This window comes from Alosa sapidissima, chromosome 15 (assembly GCF_018492685.1).
Source record: "Alosa sapidissima isolate fAloSap1 chromosome 15, fAloSap1.pri, whole genome shotgun sequence".
Lineage (NCBI taxonomy): Eukaryota > Metazoa > Chordata > Actinopteri > Clupeiformes > Clupeidae > Alosa > Alosa sapidissima.
Window position 1 is genome coordinate 28,718,080 of NC_055971.1, and position 20,000 is coordinate 28,738,079.

General features: G+C 45.4%; 1 protein-coding gene across 2 annotated transcripts in view; it reads left to right on the forward strand.

The window, feature by feature from the left end:
• igsf5b (immunoglobulin superfamily, member 5b) overlaps positions 1-16,398 on the forward strand; it is a 27,497-nt gene extending 11,099 nt beyond the window's left edge. For both annotated transcript variants that reach the window (XM_042063371.1, XM_042063372.1), the window contains exons 4-9: positions 1,825-2,121; positions 3,966-4,085; positions 9,836-9,860; positions 11,204-11,292; positions 13,334-13,416; positions 15,777-16,398. In XM_042063371.1, the coding sequence (XP_041919305.1) occupies positions 1,825-2,121; positions 3,966-4,085; positions 9,836-9,860; positions 11,204-11,292; positions 13,334-13,416; positions 15,777-15,872 (710 nt within the window). In that variant the 3' untranslated portion in view covers positions 15,873-16,398. The remainder of the gene's footprint in view (positions 1-1,824; positions 2,122-3,965; positions 4,086-9,835; positions 9,861-11,203; positions 11,293-13,333; positions 13,417-15,776) is intronic.
• Positions 16,399-20,000: the final 3,602 nt, after the last annotated feature.

Consider the following 20,000-nt stretch of genomic DNA (forward strand, 5'->3'; position numbering starts at 1 on the left):
GGGAACTAAAGGGCTGAGAACCAAAGGAGCAGAGAACCAAAGGGCTGAGAACTAAAGGGCTGAGAACTAAAAGGCTGAGAACTAAAGGGCTGAGAACTAAAGGGCTGGGAACTAAAGGGCTGAGAACCAAAGGAGCAGAGAACCAAAGGGCTGAGAACTAAAGGGCTGAGAACTAAAGGGCTGGGAACTAAAGGACTGAGAACCAAAGGAGCAGAGAACCAAAGGGCTGAGAACTAAAAGGCTGAGAACTAAATGGCTGGGAACTAAAGGGCTGGGAACTAAAGGGCTGAGAACTAAAAGGCTGAGAACCAAAGGAGCAGAGAACCAAAGGGCTGAGAACTAAAGGGCTGAGAACTAAAAGGCTGAGAACTAAAGGGCTGAGAACTAAAGGGCTGGGAACTAAAGGGCTGAGAACCAAAGGAGCAGAGAACCAAAGGGCTGAGAACTAAAGGGCTGAGAACTAAAGGGCTGGGAACTAAAGGACTGAGAACCAAAGGAGCAGAGAACCAAAGGGCTGAGAACTAAAAGGCTGAGAACTAAATGGCTGGGAACTAAAGGGCTGGGAACTAAAGGGCTGAGAACTAAAAGGCTGAGAACTAAAGGGCTGAGAACTAAAGGGCTGAGAACTAAAGGGCTGGGAACTAAAGGGCTGAGAACCAAAGGAGCAGAGAACCAAAGGGCTGAGAACTAAAGGGCTGAGAACTAAAAGGCTGAGAACTAAAGGGCTGAGAACTAAAGGGCTGGGAACTAAAGGGCTGAGAACCAAAGGAGCAGAGAACCAAAGGGCTGAGAACTAAAGGGCTGAGAACTAAAGGGCTGGGAACTAAAGGACTGAGAACCAAAGGAGCAGAGAACCAAAGGGCTGAGAACTAAAAGGCTGAGAACTAAATGGCTGGGAACTAAAGGGCTGGGAACTAAAGGGCTGAGAACTAAAAGGCTGAGAACCAAAGGGCTGAGAACTAAAAGGCTGAGATTCAAAAGTAGATAACCAAAGAGCTGAGAATCAAAAGACAGAGAATCGAGCCGAGAACCAAAGAGTTGATAACCTAAGAGCAGACAGAGAGCCAGCGGGTTGAGAACTTAAGGGCTATTGGTCTGACAACTGAAGGGAACGGTAATGAACGGTAGCAAAGGTAGTCCAGCTGTAGGGCCCAGTTTTGTGAGGGAACAGGCAGTAGTTTCCGGTGTTTTCCATCTTCACGTGTCAAAACAATCACCATTTCTTTCACTGGCCACATGAAAAGGTGTGTGTTTGTGTGTGTGCGTGTGTGTGTGGTGTGTGTGTGCGTGTGTGTGTGTATGTGTGTGTGCGTGTATGAATGTGTGTTCGTGTGTGTGATCTTGGGAGACGGTGCTTAGTGTCCACAGCATAAACACACATGCAGGCAAAGGGAGAGCTGAGGTGACAGAGGGCAACACAGCAGTCCCCCGCCTGGCGCAGTGTCAGAGGCAGTGAAATGCCTGTGGATATTAATTACACTCTTTCTCCATCCCCCTCCTCCATCCCTCCCTCCCTCCCTCCCTCTCCCTCCTTCAATGTTTCTCTCCCATTGCCCCTCTTTGCTGTTCTTTCTGTCTCCCTGATCCCTTCCTCTCTCTCTCTCTCCCTCTCTTTTCTCTCAATCTCTCTATTTTTACCATGACTTCACCTCTCTCTCTATATCTTTTAGTTTCTCCTTCTTCTCTCTCTCTCCCTTGCTCTCTCTCTTCTCTACACCCTAAATATCTCCCTCTCTCTCTCTCTCTTTCTCCCTCTTCCCTCTTTCCTCCTCCTCCTCCTTCTTTCCTCCTCCTCCATCTCTCCTTCCTCTTCCACCCACCCAGAAAGTGGCAGTGTTGTGGTCACCGGTGGGAACGTGTCCGTGCCCAGTGGTCAGACGGTGGAGTTCCAGTGCGTGGCCCTCGGCTGGTTCCCCGAGCCCAGTGTGGAGTGGTTCCTGGACGGTCAGCCTCTTGGCCGCGACTCCTTCAACACCAGCAGTGAGCTGGACCGGACCCGGGCCCTCTACAACGCCACCAGCACCCTGGTCCTGGAGGCCCGACGCAGAGGCAGCGTCGAGTGCCGGGTGTCGGTCTCCGCCATGGCTGCCCCGCTCAGCGCGAGCACGTATCTCAGCGTCGGTAAGTCAGTGAGGCTCAGAGAAATGCTTTTCCATTTCATGCCATTTTCGTCAACTTAAAATAACATATGATCAAATAGAATTCAACACAACTCAAGCCATATGGCACAATTATTCTCAAAACTAGATGGTCAAGTGGGAAATGTGTCAATCCTGCTACATTGTTGGTAAGACACGTGTGCTTGTGCGGTGGTTTTGAGGCAACATTCCTTTTTTGTTTGTACAATAGGCACGTTCATCATCAATCTCTCCAAGACTTGCATAAATAATTACACAACACAGTCCAGCACTGGGCAGATGGGTTTAACGCCCATCTCTGCCAAAGCCTCATCCCCAGCACACAAGTCTCTGTGTCAGTAAGAACTCCTCGGGATGGGTGTTAGTTAGGACACTCAGAGAGAAGAAGATTTTGCAACCAAATGTGTAGCTTTTTTTAAAAACAATTTGAATCTAAAAGAGATGTTTGGGTGTGTATCTCTGGCCTATAGCCACACTCCTCAGAAACCTAGAGACCCCTCAACCCTCACTGGCCCACAAGGCTCAGCAAATGTGAACTGGACATGGACTTTCATCATCCTTACAAAAATGTTTTTCAGAACTACACAATGTAATCCAACACGTGCCAAATAGCAGTGATCCATCTCATCTGTGTGTCATGCCTGGACCCCTCAGTCCGGGCACGCCTCAGTCCAGTTCCGTCTGGACGGTGTTATCAGTGCGGCCCTATTTTCAGACATGAAAATGTATTTGATCACGTCACGCAGTTTCGTCACTTCAACAAAATATTCTCATGTGACGGTGTATAATTTTTCACCGCCATCCAGTGCAGCCCAGATGGTAGAGCATCCTTCTCCACCACACTAACACCTCTCAGCAGTGACATGTGATTGCTCACTAACAAGATGGCGTCTGTGTCCTCCCAATTTTCTGTGAAAGCCGTCTACCCTGCCACTACCCTTAGACGATGATGGCACGTGGCACGTTTTAACTATTATCATGATTGTTTTTCTCATGGCCATAGCTGAGATATAGTTAATAGTCTAATACAACCAGCATCGTCATCACCCCCCCCCCCCCCTCTAATTTGGCTGATTTTTGTTTTAGATTTTTTTAAATGGTAATTGTGAGATGACGCTTGGCTACACCGTTTGTGCACTACTAAAAGAATACACTAGAGGGCGATCCACTGTCTTGTATATGGATGCCTGGATGCTGCTGTTCTCTATGAGCTCATCTAAGCAGCAGACATTTCACAAGTCTCTGTGCTCTGAGGCCACTGAACGTCAGCTTCGTCCACACACAACATCACAACACCACAACATCACAACACCACAACACCACAACATCACAACACCACAACATCACAACACCACAACACCACAACACCACAACATCACCCGTGGCCTACTGGTTAGCACTTCGGACTTGTAACCGGAGGGTTGCCGGTTTGAACCCTGACCAGTAGGCACGGCTGAAGTGCCCTTGAGCAAGGCATGTAACCCCTCACTGCTCCCTGAGCGCTGCTGTAGCAGGCAGCTCACTGCTCCGGGTTAGTGTGTGCTCACTGTGTGTTCACTGTTTGCTGAGTGTGTTTCACTAATTCACGGATTGGGATAAATGCAGAGACCGAATTTCACTCATGGGATCAAAAGTGTGAATATATATTTACTTATATATACTTATACTTATACAAGGTGTTTAAGCCATCATCCCCTGAAGCTGTTGTCTTCCTTTAATTGGAACTGAGTGAACAAATAAGCAGCGGTACCAGTATTGTGTTTACCAATCATCATTGAGTATTAGGCTAAAGTATTATCACTTACTGTGGGTTTTATCCATGTGCAGTTCAAGGTAAGGACGACACTGCGGTGATAGCAGCAGTCTCCTATGTGGCGGCCATGCTTCTGGTAATCCTCATAACCATCTGCATAATGCTCTACCTCTGGAGGAGAGGCTTAAGAAAAGGTATCACCCTCTGGGTCTCTCATTCTCTCATTCTCTATCTCCACCTCTCTTCATCTTTCTCTCATACTTTTTCTCTCTCTGAGACTCTCTCTACTCCACTGTCATACTCTGTCTTTCTCTCTCTCTCTCTCTCTCTCTCTGTCTCATTCTCGGTTTTAAAACACTCAGCTGTTGCTGCTGATGATTAAAGTATAATGAAGAAGTTTTGTGATGGCCACACACTGTGAATAGTCAGAACTACACACACACACACACACACACACACACACACACACACACATACACACACAGTCATCAGCAAGGGCAAGCCTTGCTGCCCCCCAGTCAGCAGAAAACGGGCACTCACTCGAAAAGTGCTGCTCACGGTTCTGCCCAACTGCCTGCGTGTGTGTGTGTGTGTGTGCATGTGTGTGTGTGTGTGTGTGTGTGTGTGTGTGTGTGTGTGGAGAGAGAGTGAGAGAGAGAGGTGCCTCACTTTACTGCTCGTGGGAGGTCATGGGGTGCAGACGCATAGAGGAGCAGGTGCCAAGGAGAGGAGAGGAGATGAGGAGACAGGAGGGGAAGAGAGGAGAGGAGAGGATAGGGGAGGAGAGGAGGGGAGAGGAGAGGAGAAGAGAGGACAGAGGAGAGGATAGAGGAGAGGAAGAGAGGAGAGGATAGGGGAGGGGAGGAGGGGAGAGGAGAGGAGGATAGAGGAGAGGAGAGAAGAGGAAAGGAGAGGAGAGGAGAGAAGAAAGTAAAGGAGAGAAGAGGGAAGGAGAGGATAGAGGAGATGGGAGGAGGAGAGGAGATGGGAGGAGGAGAGGAGAGGAGAAGGGAGGATAGAGGAGAGGAGGGGATAGGGGAGACACCTTCACCAGGCCACGCCCTCATGCAGTGGCCACTCTATCTTTATTACTCTCTCTCTCTCTCTCTCTCTTACTCTCTCTCTTACTCTCTCTCTCTCTTACTCTCTCTCTCTCTCTCACCCTCTCTCTCTCTCTCTCTCTTTCTTTCTCTTTTTGTCTCTTTTTTCATTCACTCAGTGCACTTTGTCTTCACATTCAAGATTGAAATACGCTTCATTGGCCTGAGCAGTTCAAAGACAAAGTGGGGTACTCTCACTGTCTTTCTATCTCTCCTTCATTCTCTCTCTCTCTCTCTCTCTCTCTTATTCTAGCTATCTCTTTCTCTTGTCCATTTAACTCAAAACTGAAATATGCCTCATTGGCGTGGCCATTTCAAAGTGGTGTCAAAGGTGTGCCAATGAAACATTAATACAGTCAGGAAATGTAGACTAGTTAATAATGTATCACGCGCACAAAATACAGTAACTGCATGTCTTTGCCTTTTGATGTCTCTGTATCCTAATGTTTTTACATTGTACCTGTAAAGTTTTTTACACTAAAATTCTAATTCAAATGTAATGTTGCTTTGTCAGTATGACAACATACAGTACAGTGTTGTCAAAGCATAAAGAAGTATTAAGTTAAGTCAGTTATTGTGGCTTGGGGTCAGTCTTACTGTCCCTCATGTTATGTTACGCATTGTGCAGCCAATACAGCAGTCAGTCCTTCTCCTAATAGGTTGGATGGTTTATCTTTTAGGGAGTTAAACTGTGGTATTTTGTCGTGTTAAAGGTTTCTTATCTGTTGAAACTTTGGACTGTATGGGAGAAAGTGCATCTCTGTCTCAACCTCACCAGTCGTCCAGTGACCACAAGTCCGCTGCTCTTATGGAAGCCATGCTTTTTTTTTTACCAGACTTTCTTTATGGCAATGCTGTGGTCACTTAGTCTGTACTTGATAAGGATCTGTCTCTGCTTTATATCTTTGACAGTGAAGAGATACTCTGCCAATTCATAATCTGTTTTTAGAGATAAGTAGCATTCCAATTGTGGTTGCAATTTGGTTTGGTTGTCCCAGGGCTTCAGATATGTTTCCGTGCTTTGGTTCATCATTTGTTTTACTTTGATCTGATTTTGGAAAGCGGTGTTGGACTGAGTGGGCCTGGGCAAACATGTAAGCATCTGCAGATCTATCTGGAGACCTTCCCATCGAAGGTCTTTCCACATCACCCAAAACCTAAAGTATAAGCTACACCAGGCGCGTAACTGAAGCGCTCCGTTCGCAACGCGTAAAATCCATTTTCGAATGTACGCGCCGCTATCATGTCTGGTGTAGCTACTTTCATTGACTACAGTGGAAGCTAATTGTTACAGCAGACGCTACGCGAACGGACCACTTCAGTTACGTGCCTGGTGTAGCTCATACATAAGAACCAATCATAACAATTCAATCATAGCTTATACGGCATGGGGCGGGCTTTATATGATGACAGACAGAGGAGTTAAGTTAGCAGTGCTTTTCAACACAACCAATAGCTGCACTGTCAGTCTGTGGTCAGTGATAAACTATATGGACGTGTCATTTATTTGGAATTGAGTGCAACAATTCATTTTAAGATCTTGGTTTACAAGAAAAATGTGTTGGTTGTACTTCTAAAAAGTTTTAGTAAGAGTTCAATGTAGCAATTTGAGTTTAATTCCACTGCTGGTTATGCCCCTTACTGTACTGCCCTGTACTGTACGTACACACCACCGCCGACTTGAGCTTCCAAAGAAACTCTGGTCGCCCTGTCAAGGACGCTTGTCAAAAAAGTACAGGGAAGCTTTGGACGCTTTGGCCGCTCTGACGTGACAGCATTTTACGTTCGATCATGTTCTATCTTAATACGTTATTCTATTCGATTGGTTGCTGGTCATTGGTTGCTGAACCGCGTCATAGCTCATTACCATAAAGTTGACTGACTTTCAACTTTCTGCTTGACGCTCAAGTCGCTCAAGACGCCCAAAACGCGACGCCGACGGATTTGCCGCTTCTGGCAGCTGAGAGAAGCCGGCTTCCATTGAAAATTAATGACTTCCTGAATCTTTGGAAGCTCAAGTCGGCGGCGGTGTGTACGTACAGTTAGACATCAGAAGTGAATAGAGGGTACCCAGACCATTCTCATTCTTCAGTTGAGATCTGAGAGGGCGTCTGGTGGTAACCATGCTAGGACTTAGGACTTTATGGAAATCTCTTTTCATCACATAGAGAGCTCTGCTCACTCACTCACTGTTCCATTTCAGAACGTCCTCAAGTAGGTCACCAAAGGCGAGTTTCAGACTATGATCTGATATTAAAACTTTTACTTTCTTCTCTTTTTATGGCACTTTCCGGTTATTTCCGCATTATCCAGGCTAGTCCGGACCAGCCGTACACTCAGCCACGGCTACATGGGGTCTCAGACAGGCTGTTCAGAGGCTTCTGTTCTGATGGGTGGTGGTGGTGGTGGGGGTAGCCATCTTGGAGGCATCCGTGGGCTCTGCGTGGGCCCCCACTCTTGGCTCTGCGTGGGCCCCCACTCTTGGCCCTGCGTGGGCCCCCACTCTTGGCTCTGCGCGGGCCTGTTTGCACGCGATAACCATAGAGTGCCCTGCAGTGGCACATTAGAGTCCTGTAATCTCTGTGACAGATTAGGGAACAGCCAAATCCAGGGCCGCGCTCAGGACTGTTTTTAACACAGGTGCACCGCAACACCCACACACACACCCCTCTCTAGTGCTGTATATTGGGGTGTGTGTTTAACACAGGTGCACCCCAACACACACCCCTCCCTAGTGCTGTACATTAGGGTGTGTGTTTAACACAGGTGCACCCCAACACCCCTCCCTAGTGCTGTATATTGGGGTGTGTGTTTAACACAGGTGCACCCCAACACACACCCCTCCCTAGTGCTGTATATTGGGGTGTGTGTTTAACACAGGTGCACCCCAACACACACCCCTCCCTAGTGCTGTATATTGGGGTGTGTTTAACACAGGTGCACCCCAACACCCCTCCCTAGTGCTGTATATTAGAGTGTGTGTTTAACACAGGTGCACCCCAACACCCCTCCCTAGTGCTGTATATTGGGGGGCGTGTTTAACACAGGTGCACCCCAACACCCCTCCCTAGTGCTGTATATTGGGGTGTGTGTTTAACACAGGTGCACCCCAACACCCCTCCCTAGTGCTGTATATTGGGGTGTGTTTTCCCCTCACTATTCGTCTCTCTGCCTTGTGTTTGCCGTCTGTCCTGTTCATCTGCCTGTGTCAAGCCATCAATAGGCGGGTTGACTTGTACTGTTTTATTCCGATTAGAATCGGAAAAATGGCTCAATCGGAATAAAAATGATACATACAGTATCGGAATAAAACTGCCGATCTGATTAGAATTTTAATTGGATTGAAAGTCTGCTCTCGGATTGCCTGCTGTATCTTCTCAGCAGAAGTAAAGCAAGAACGGCCATTCCGATCAAGGATTCTAGAGTAAGCAGTTGATCAGAATAAAACGTAGCCTATGTTCTGTAAACAGATGGCATGAATTTTTCATCCGGAATTGTTTAATTAAAATGCCAAAAAAAGCAGTCCTTGCAGACCCACCAATTGTTGGTCATATAACCAGAAGCGAGCGCAGGTTATGCGATGGCAAAGCTCCACGGACATGTAGGTAGGTAGTGTTTCGTTTAATGTTAATTCGCTGACCGATGGACTATGGAGAGAGTGGTGATTATTTGGGGTCGTGTTAATGACTTTTGGGCGGCGAGGGTTCAGAGGGATGTGTCAACCCCCCCCCCCCCCACACACACACACACACCCTGAGGAGGGCATTTTCCATAAGGCCCTCAGGCTTCTCCATCTGGGGCCACTGTTATACAGTAGCCTTCTCCTCCATCCCTGCCATATTTATCTTTTCCTCTCATTCTCTCTCTCTCTCTCTCTCTCTCTCGCTCTCTCCGTTTCTCTCTCTTGCTCCCTCCTCTTATATTTCTTTCCCTCTGCCTGAATATCTGTCTTTCCATCTCTCTCTCTGTTCCTATCTCTCTATCCCTTTCTCTATTTATCTCTCTCTGTTCCTACTCTCTGTCCCTTTCTCTGTTTCTCTCTCTCTCTCTGTTCATATCTCTCTATCCCTTTCTCCATTTATTTTTTGCTTCCTCTCTCCTCTTCACTCCAAGCATCCTCCCTCTCCCTTTTCCTCTTGTTTCCCTCTCTCCCTCCTTCTCTCCCTCTCTCCCTCCTTCTCTCATTCCCTCTCTCCCTCTCTCCCTCCTTCTCTCATCTCTCATTCCCTCTCTCCCTTTTTCCTTCTCTCTCTCCCTCTCTCTCTCCCTCTCTCCCTCTCTCTCCTCTCTCTCATTCCCTCTCTCCCTCTTTCCCCCTCTCCCTCCCCCTCTCTCTAGCTGCAATATTCTTTGTTGAGAATCATTAGCCCCCTGCTTGGCGGTTTGCTGTAGCATGTTGACGTGACCTCAGGCTGTAGCTTCAGCGCCTCATATGAGCCAACTCTCTGGCTCCACGCCATGGGACCCCTCTGGGCCCTCTGTGTGTGTGTGTGTGTGTGTGTGTGTGTGTGTGTGTGTGTGTGCGTGTGTTCCTCTCTCTCCACAGCTCCAGCAGTATGTTACACAAACACACACACACACAAACACACACACACACACACACACACACACACACACACACACACACACAGTTAGTCCGTCACATTTGCCATTTAGCCAAGTCATTCAAGTGTCTTTCTTCAGTGTGCAAGTGTGTTCTGCATGTATGTATGTATGTGTGTGTGTGTGTGTGTGTGTGTGTGTGTGTGTGTGTGTGTGTGTGTGTGTGTGTGTGTGTGTGTGTGTGTGTGCGTGTGTGAGTATGTTTTCACCTTTTATTAAAGTCATTTTTCACTGTCTTTCAGAGTCCTCTATTCCCGAGACTGAGAGGTAAGACCCCACATGCCACATGCCACACACACACACACACAGGAAGCACTACATGTGAAGCATGTTACTGTAACATAGCCCCCACTTCTCCCTAAGCTAAACAAAATACACAGTGTCCATGCTTTAAATCAATTAGAGAGTTCTGCATAGCGTTTTTGGAAGCTGTAGCTATTTTTGCTTCATAAACAATGGCAAGCTCAATGACAGTGGTGAAATGTATAAAGTCTGTTTATTTTTCCTCTCTCGCTCCTTGCCTTGCACAGTCCAGAAATAAACAGCCACAACTCCCGAAGGAATGGCTGATATTCTCCATAATATACTCTGCACAGCTATAGCTTGGTAGCCCTTTGTATTGTCAACCACTTTACTTTGATGACAGCTCGGGCTTGATTGTACTACACTCTAGACAACTAATGGGGTGAAATAGCTGCACTGTTTGTGTTATTACATAGATAATCGTATATACATAGATGTAAAGTACAGCACTCTTGCCCCAGCAAATGCACGCGCACACACACACACACACACACACACCCTTTTTGTTGTTGTTTCTAGTCCTTCAGCAGTAAACGCTAAGCCATGTAGATCTGATTCTTTAGTAATAGTGTGTCAGTAACAGCTTATGATATCCTCACTCTAAGCTCTTGATTTCAACCAGTCTTAATCAGCTAAAACCCTGATCAGTTTTGCACACCATTACTGGCTCTCCAGAGATTGTGCCTAACCATCTGTGAAACAATCTGGGGAAATAAGAGAAAAGGAACCACGTTAGCGAGGAAATTAAACTGTGCTCGTCCTATTGATCAGCAGCCATGTTGCTCTTGAGAGGAACACATGGTCTCTCTCCGTGCGGCTCGCTCTCTCCGAGCACGAGCCTCTCCATCATGGAGACCCCACACATTAGCCCGTGTGTTGTTCGCGATAATTAAAACACACGATTAGACGTTGTGAGCGCTGAGTTGACAAAAACGAATGAAATGTTTATTACATTTGCAGAATGTCATGAATATCATTTGCATGGTAAAGAGGCTACAGTAGGCCTACTACTGATGCCAGGGGCTTAATGTGCAGTTTTAAATGCACAATACCAAACTGGGACAGTTTCCGTGGCATTGTGAGAGAAAAAGAAGGCTGCAAATGGTCTGTGTGCACAGTGTAGGATTCACAGAAGGCGCCCGGTTTTTTGTCTTGGTGACCCAATTCATGTCGCTCATGTTGTACTTCCCAAAAAAAAAAAAAAAAAAACGAAATTAACTTGAAAGCACTCTTCTCTCCTTTCTAATTTTCTCATGCTTCTTGTTTTTTTTTGTTCTCTCTCTTGTTCTTTCTGCTGGTTCGTATAGGATAGACCAACACCGGAGCCAGCAGAGTTCTGTTGCCGAGGAGACAGAGGGCAGAGTGAATGCTGGATACTCTTCAGAATGCAGCTCAAGTGAGTGGAACCGCATGGGCAAAATGAAATGATAACAGCAGATAAGGCTTCGAACGAAGAAGGGCCGTGTCTCCCAAAAGGCACTGGTGGAGCTACTACAACCATCATAACAGAGAGAGAAGAAAAGAGTTCTTTAAAGAATAAGTGATGTGTCTCTCTAGTGCACAAGGATGCCATTGTAGCACAGCCCAAAGGTTTGGAAACACACCCTGGTCAAAAGAACTGCAAAGCTTTTATCAAAGTCAAATAAGGATATGCACTGTTGAAATAGAAAGGCCAGAAAAGTCTGGTCAAAGTAAATCGAAAAATGCGTTTGACTGTGAGCTCCAGACTTTCGCTCTGTTTAACATAATTTATTATCAATCCGCTTTGTACGGGTTCCTGGTGCCATTTTGTCAATACTTTTGGTCTGAACTTTGTGGAGTATTGCTGTGTTTGCCACTATAGAAGCTCTCCTGGCCAATCTCAGTTTGGCTTAATGATGGTGACCCTGACACAGCCTCTCTTGAAATGCCATCTTTTCCCCCTGCAATGTCTCCCTGCTCGCCCTGCGCAGCGTAGTGTATAATTCGGTGGGAAATGAAACGTTACCCAGCATCGCCCAGTCCCCTTGTGGCCTCCGCTCCCCCGCACCTGGGCAAGAGGGTCAGTTCCAATATGGTCCAATTACCCCAGTTAGGAGATTCAGGGGGACTTGTGTGTTGGAGGCTATATGTGTGATATATGTACATTGTTGTTGTTGTTATATATGTATACAGTGTTTTCTCTTTCATTGTTCTAGTGTATACAGTATATTTTTGCTTAGGTACTGTATATCATATCTTTTTGTATATAGGGGCAGCCGTGGCCTACTGGTTAGCGCTTCGGACTAGTAACCGGAGGATTGCCCGTTCGAACCCCGACCAGTAGGCACGGCTGAAGTGCCCTTGAGCAAGGCACCTAATCCCTCACTGCTCCCCCGAGCGCCGCTGTTGTTGCAGGCAGCTCACTGCGCCGGGATTAGTGTGTGCTTCATCTCACTGTGTGTTTTTTTTACTATCAAAGTCAAAGTCTGCTTTATTGTCAATTTCTTCACATGTCAAGACATACAAAGAGATCGAAATTGCATTTCCTACTATCCCATGGTGGAGACAAGACATATTTTACCAATTAGGTCCACAGACAAACATAACATTCAAGTAAACAATATAAAAAGTAAAAATAAGAAGGCACATACAATGAAGAAATAAGAGCAGCAAAATTTGGTAGAAATTGTGCAATTGTGCATACAGTAGACAGTCAATATAATGCAAAAGTCAGGCCAATAAATGGCTGAGGTAGTTTTGTTTGACCTAAGTATGCAAGTGGCATAGTGGTGCAAGTTATGTAAGAGCAGCAGAAGTGTGTTCAGAAGTGTTCAGGACAACAGGACAACAACAACAAGTTGCAAGTGAACAAGTGGAGTAGTGCAAGTGGAGTAGTGCAAGGCAGCCATTTTGGGTCTAAAAGTCCAGGATGTTATGTAGCTGAGGGTGGAGGGGGGAGAGGGGGGAGAGAGTTCAGGATCCTAACAGCCTGGTGTATGAAGCTGTTGGTGAGTCTGGTGGTGCGGGAGCGCAGGCTTCTGTACCTCTTCCCAGAGGGCAGTAGATCAAACAAATTGTGAGCGGGTTGACTTGCATCACTCACAATTGTGGTCGCCTTGCGGGTGAGGTGGGAGGTGTAAATGTCCTTCAGGGAGGGGAGAGAAGCACCAATAATCCTTCCAGCTGTGTTCACTATGCGCTGAGTGTGTTTCACTAATTCACGGATTGGGATAAATGCAGAGACCAAATTTCCCTCACGGGATCAAAAGAGTATATATACTTATACTTATACTTACTTATATACTTCTATATAGTATATACATATGACTTCCCACTGCTCCACTATAACCTGATATGGAGTAAACATTTACTTACCACATCAGTTATATAAATGCTCTGTTTGTAACCGCCTCAACCACTATATCTGAGCAACAGCTGATTTGTTTGTTTGTTTGTTTGTTCATGTGACACGACAGGCTTTGTTGACACCGAGTCCAGTGTTAGCATGCACAGTCGGAGGACCACTGCCAGCACCGAGGAGGCATACACCACTGAGGAGGTAGCCACCACATCTGACCACTCCTAGCCTCTCCGCATGGTTGAAGGCCAATCCAGACACAACGATTTGGCCAGGCTTCAGCCCTGGTATCACAGCATGGATCCACCAGACTTGAGGCCCTTTCAGACACAGATCGATTAGCACTATGCTGGCCGCTGGGTTCAGTGCGGAATAGTTGTTGCCATCACAACAAACCGATGTTGTGCGGTCCAGCCACTGGACACTGCTCTGTTGGTGATGTTTTTTGCTCACAAAGGTTGCTTTGTTGGTGATTTTGTTTTTGTTGGTAAATAGGCTTGGTTGTTGATTGGCCGATATGGGAAATCCCCTACCTACAGTAGAGCACTAGGAATGTAACGCCTCTCTTGAGTATATCTGAAATTAATAGGTTTCAGAGCGCCGCAGTGCTGTTGCCGTGTTGCATCTGAAGACCCATTAGGCCAATTCTGGATCAACTTTTAGTTTCCCAAACACTTTGTTGTTCCCCAACGATCATTATAGCATAGAGACACTCTAATTCTTAACAGCATTTTAGTTATGATGGTCGGTGCACAGCAACTGTTTTGGGAAATGACGTTGTGGAAAATGAATCTCCCGAGTCATCTGCCACGTGAGTAGACGCTCAGGCTACGGATCGGGACAGAGGAGCAGCTCTCGTTCCCCTCTCCTTCCTCTTAGCTAATGCTAATCTCTATGTAACTGGGTTCAAGTGTTTTTCAGTGAGGGCTCATTGTCATTAGCATAACATTTCTTACTGCTTTATTCATTAACTCTGGATCATCAGTGCAGCTGGATGTCGCACAGAGAATGTGGAACTACTTGACTGATAACATTAGATTTCATTTTGCAGTTTTTAATTTTTACAATGCATTTATCCAAAATGACTGCAGGTAAGGGGTCTATTATTCTGTTTGATGTTGTGGTCCATTGGAAGCAGAGGGATTACAAAAAAATATTGTACATTTATTGCTATACAATGAGATAATAAGAAGCTAGAGAGAGAGAGAGAGAGAGGGAGGGAGAGAGAGAGTTAAGCTAATCAGTTCTAACAGTCCTAGGGGAGTTTTGAGTTATTAGAGTCCATACCAGACCTCAGAGACCAGCTGACTACATGTGCGGCTCTACCCACTCTGGTAATGAGAAACTGGCCTTTTCAGACGGAGCACCCTCAGAAGAAGCTGCGAGACCTGGCTATCGATTGGACCATTGATCTCCACAAGGGTGTTTTTTAGGGGTCTCTGGATGACTATTGATGAAAAGGCCTTTTCAAAAGCACAGAGGCAACTCTCTGGCCAGACGAGCCGACCTCTCTCGGGCTGCAGTGCTAACGCTGGATTAGCGCGTGTGCACACAGAGTGATGGTGGGGAGCGCAGCGGAGAGCCACTGTGCCAGACGTGCAGATGAGTCCTTCCTGAACTGAGCAGCCGGGTTCTCCGTAAGCCTGAGAAGCCTCGGGAGGATGCACTGTTTCCAAAATAAATTATTTTAGACGTGTGGTACGGAGCTTTGGCTGTCAAAAACAGCAGAAACAGAAAAGCTACCCGCCTGAAGAATGGCAAGTGCAGTTAAGGAAGAACAACCAAGATAAAGAATTAAGATGTATAGGATGCATTGGAGCACACAGAAGCATTAGATTAATTTATTGCGTCAATACAATGAAACCTAGAAACTGTACCTGCACGTTGTTTACAATTTATTGTTATTGTTTACAGTAAATACCCTTGGGTTGTCTCTTTATGTCTCTTAATTAATACTGTAGGCCAGTGGGTTGGTTTCTTCTGTGATTGTGTAGAGGAAGCCTTTTAAGTCCTGACTCCTGAGCACTCTTGTGTTGCTCCAGTAAACGCCTACACATAACGGCTCGTTCCAGGCAACCCGGAATCCGTGTTTTCACAACCTTCTACCCGTGAAAGTGCCCTGGAATGGCAGTCAAACCCGTAACATACTGATCGCTGTACTCCCAGTTACCGTTGTTGACGTCACACACACATGAACAACAGCCGCAGAAGGGTTTGTCGTGACTTGTCATGACTTTGCCTGGAATGCTACTAAGTCGTGAGTCGTGACATGAAGATGTAACTTACGGGCTAAAAATTGTGTCTGGAACGCAGCGTAAGCGCTGGCATCCTGATCAAGGAGTCAAAGGACAAAAGGCCACTGTGACGGCCGTAGGGATGTTATGTTTACTGAACTCCTGCAACCATCAAGCAGTAATTCTCCCATAATTCTCCCTGTAGACCTACTGTGGACCCATAAAGAACTCCTCTGAAGTAACAATGTTGACAACCCTTCCCCCTAATCTACATTAACCCGTTTTATGTATAAATATCTGTTTTAAACTCTTTTTTTATCTTTGCAGATGCCAGATGTTGTCCCCTCACCCTATAATACGATCTACTTCATCTCCCTTGGCGACAAGAGCATTAAGACCCCAAGAAGCGTCACTACAGTGTGAACTTTGATCTTTGAGTGTGTGTGTGTGTGTGTGTGTGTGTGTGTGTGTGTGTGTGTGTGTGTGTGTGCGTGCGTGTAAATGTGTGTTTATTTTTTTATTTTATGATGATGATGCCACACCACTAATGCTGACATGGGGATATGGCACTGGAGCTAGCACCAGGAGGCAAAGATTGATCATCTCACTGATATGTTACTATATAGCTTATTGTGAAAAAGATCCCATCAAACTATTTTGTGATCCCCTTTAATCCCACCAATACTAAAGAAATATATGAAAAAGAGTACAGTAGCCCAATCCCTGTTGTAAACAGAATCGTTTGATATTTTATTACATTGTATTATGTCACACAACACACCTTTCTAAATTTGTATTTATTCTAATTTATGAAGCCTCTCTCTCTCTCCTTCTCAGCCATAGCAGTACAGATTGGCTTCTCCACTTATAATTTATTTACTTCTTTTGTCATGATATTTTCTCATTATATTCTCATGTATTTTTTACAATGTTTTTCCTGAATTGAATGTTACACAAATACAATATTCCTGTTGTCATTTTCTTGGCAGCTCTGCTTTGGTTTACATCTACATTCTGTGTGCACAAGTACAGTACATTTTCAGAGACCATCATGGTCACGTTGTCTATCACACTGTCCTTTCACTCTAGAGAGTCCCACATAGACAGAATTTAGATGTGGATGGCAGGCAGCCATTAATTCAGGAATACTAATTCAGAGCCAAGTCTATTTTTCAGTGATAGGCAGGTGTAAGATAATACAACATATTAGCTATGATATAAGACATAAAAAACATACAATTATTTGATTTCAAAACCTAACAATTTATTAATTTAGCAGACCCTTTTATCTAAAGCGACTTACAAAATTTGGAATAACATTCAAGCTACATTGCAAAGGGGACCTTAAGTAACAATACAATTTATATTAATACATACACGCATAAACTATAGAAATTAAATAATCCTAGCATTAATGAAATGAATAAATCACTCCGCAAACCAGCGTAATGTAGGGCCCTCCTCTTTAAATCCATGTCATCTATTAAATGACGCACACTGATCCAGCCTCTCCCTGCATGCCATCACTGCTTTCAGCATCACTATTGTTCACCATCGGCCTGCACTGATATGGATTGCATCCCTCAGCGAGCTCCAGAGCTCCAGCCATCCCCCACCGGCCCGCAGTGCTGTCTGTCAGGCCGTGCACGGTGCTGGGACCCAATCGCCATGGTAATCCTCATGTTACTGGTGATGTTGTGGTGGTGGTAGCCATGGTAATCCTCATGTTACTGGTGATGTTGTGGTGGTGGTAGCCATGGTAATCCTCATGTTACTGGTGATGTGGTGGTGGTAATAGAAGAGCTGTATGGCTTTATTCTCCTTACAAAACAATGCCATAGGACTCTTGTTGTAGGAGGTTTACCACTTACTCTGAGTTAACCTGGGTAGGTTTGTCACTAAACCACGTACTGGTACTTGTAATACCCCCCCAGGAAAATAAAAAAATAAAAACACACAGATACACACACACACACACAGACTGTCGTGCATCAATACAAAAACCGCAGGATATAATAAGCATAAGGCTGTGTCCTGAGCACATTTGCAGGGTCCTTTTGATGATAAACTAAATTGTAAAAGGGAGAAAAATGCACCTCCCTGCTGTAGCCTACTGTACCTGTCTAAGGAGAACCAGCCTGTTAGCTTTACTCTTCCCCAACCCAGGCCATTGTGAATGACTTTATTCACTCAGTGGTGCAATATTACATGTAATGTTACCTTCCCAGTTGACATTGGTCTTCGGGGATTAGCTTTGCTGGATAGTAAACAAATCCACATGTACCATGTCCAGGGGGATACGTGAAATTGGCATAAAACCTGCATTGGATTGCTTAAAATAACAATGTGATTGGCACTATTTGACTTTAATGAAACGGTTACTGTGTTAGCCTGGTTTTTATTAGTGCCAGGGATTCTGTTGTTTGTTGTAAGACAAGACTCTCCGTTGTCGGCAAGTTAGCTCACTAGTTTTAGGGAAAAGAGAAAAACATGCTCCACTGTCCAACCTGCATCTTCGACATTTCACATTTTGCACAGTCTGTAAATATTCTACATTGTTTGGAAGTATATTTGGTAACACTTTACTTGACAGTATCAGCATAAGAGTGACATGACACTGTCATGAACATACAGTATGGCACTGTCATCATGACACATGAATCCTAACCCTAATCCTAACCCTAACACCTAATCCTAACTCTAACTCTAACCCTAACCCTAAACCTAATTCTAACCTTAACTTGTTATGACAAAAACCGAATGTCACTTAATAACAGAAGCGTTATGTCATAAACGTTTATGACACATTCATTACAGTGTCATGTCAGTCGATACTGTCAAATAAAGTGCAACCGTATATTTTACTTTGCCCTCTACTTGACCACGTTTGTTGGACGTGATCTGCAGGACTGTGAAACAGAATGCGTTTCCTCACTGTCCTTGAGTCGTGCTTGATCCCAAGGGTTGAGAACTAAGAATGGTGATGCTACGTTTAAATGGAGGTCTGCTTCAAATAGTTTATCTGTCGCTCCGTGTATCTCTTTCTCTCTCTATTTCTCTCTCTCTCTCTCTCTATCTCTCTCTCTCTCTGTCTGTTTGTTTCTCCCACTCCGCTACATCACAATCCCAGGGCAGCCAATCTAAGTTTCATTAAATAATATAACAGCAAGGTTTTTTTTTTTTACTTATTAAATGTCAACAAATGGCAAGTGATCCCCTGGCACGCTATCAACAGAAGACCCCCCCTTGAGAATTATTCAATCCATCATTTGACCTGAGAAGGACAGAACGGCATTCTGGAACAAAAAAAAAAAACACCCTGCTCTGACAGGCATGCAGCTTTTCTTTTTGTATTTGTATGTGTGTGCGTGCGAGAGTGTGTGTGTGTGTGTGTGTGTGCATGTGTGTGTGTGTGTGTGTGTGTGCGTGTGTATCAAGGATACTCTTCCCTGCCTTCTCTTCTTTCAGCTTTTCAACCCCCCCGTTTTTCAGGCGAGCTTCTCAACCGTCAAACGGCCTGCTAATAAATAAATAAAAGTCACCCCTGGTAGCCTGCACAGAAAAGCTGCTGTGATATGAGAGCCCTATTACGTGCACCTGTTTTTTGTGTGTCCAGTTTTTCCAGGCTAGGGTTAGCTTTCCTTCAACTCATGTAGACTATGAAGGCCTTCAGATGCATTTCACCCGCTGTGTATTGTTGTCAGATGGACTGTGGGTGTCCCAGCGCCATCACCTCACCTTTAGCAAGCTTGTCCAGATTTCTGCACCGTAGCGGTTATGAAATCCACGCCCCTTGAAATGATCTTGATGATCTCTTATACACCCTCTCTGTCTGTCTCCTTCTTCCTGCTCTCCCACTCCTCTGTAGTTTGGTTTATCTCTTTCACTTTCCTTTCTTCACTCTCTCTCTCTCTCTCTTCTTCTCTGTCTGTCCAGCATTTATTTTTCTCTTTTTCTTTATCCCCATCTCTCTCTCCCTAGATCTTTCTGCCCCCCCCCCCCTCTCCACCCCCTCTTCCTCTTGTTCTAATTCCTTCTCTAGGTTCATTGTTTTATCTCTTCATCTCCTACATTCTCTTTATTCCCCCACTTGTCTCCATTTTCTACCCTGACACTGCCTCTGTTGCAGAATTCATCTCTCTCTCTCTCCATCCCTCTCTCTCTCTCTCTCTGAGCCTTTGAATGATCTCCCTGTCATCCATGTTCCTTTTAATTCCCTCTCCCTCTCTCTCCATCTTTCTCTTACTGTTCATCACCGTCTTCTTGCAGGTTTCAGTCCATTTGCTTTCTTGTGCGAGCCAGATCATGTCACCACCATCTCTCTTTCTCTCTCTGTCTCTCTCTCTTCTCTCTCTCTTCTCTCTCTCTTTCTCTCTCTCTCTCACAGGTGCCATTCACAGCCCCTGGTTATGTAACCATATGACTTTGATGGGGAGCTCAATCAGTGTTATTGCCTCCTCTCTCTCTCTCTCTCTCTCTCCTCCACTGTCTCTCTGTGTCTCTCTCTCATTAGCCCTCTCCTATCCACACATACAGACTCCAACAGCAGCA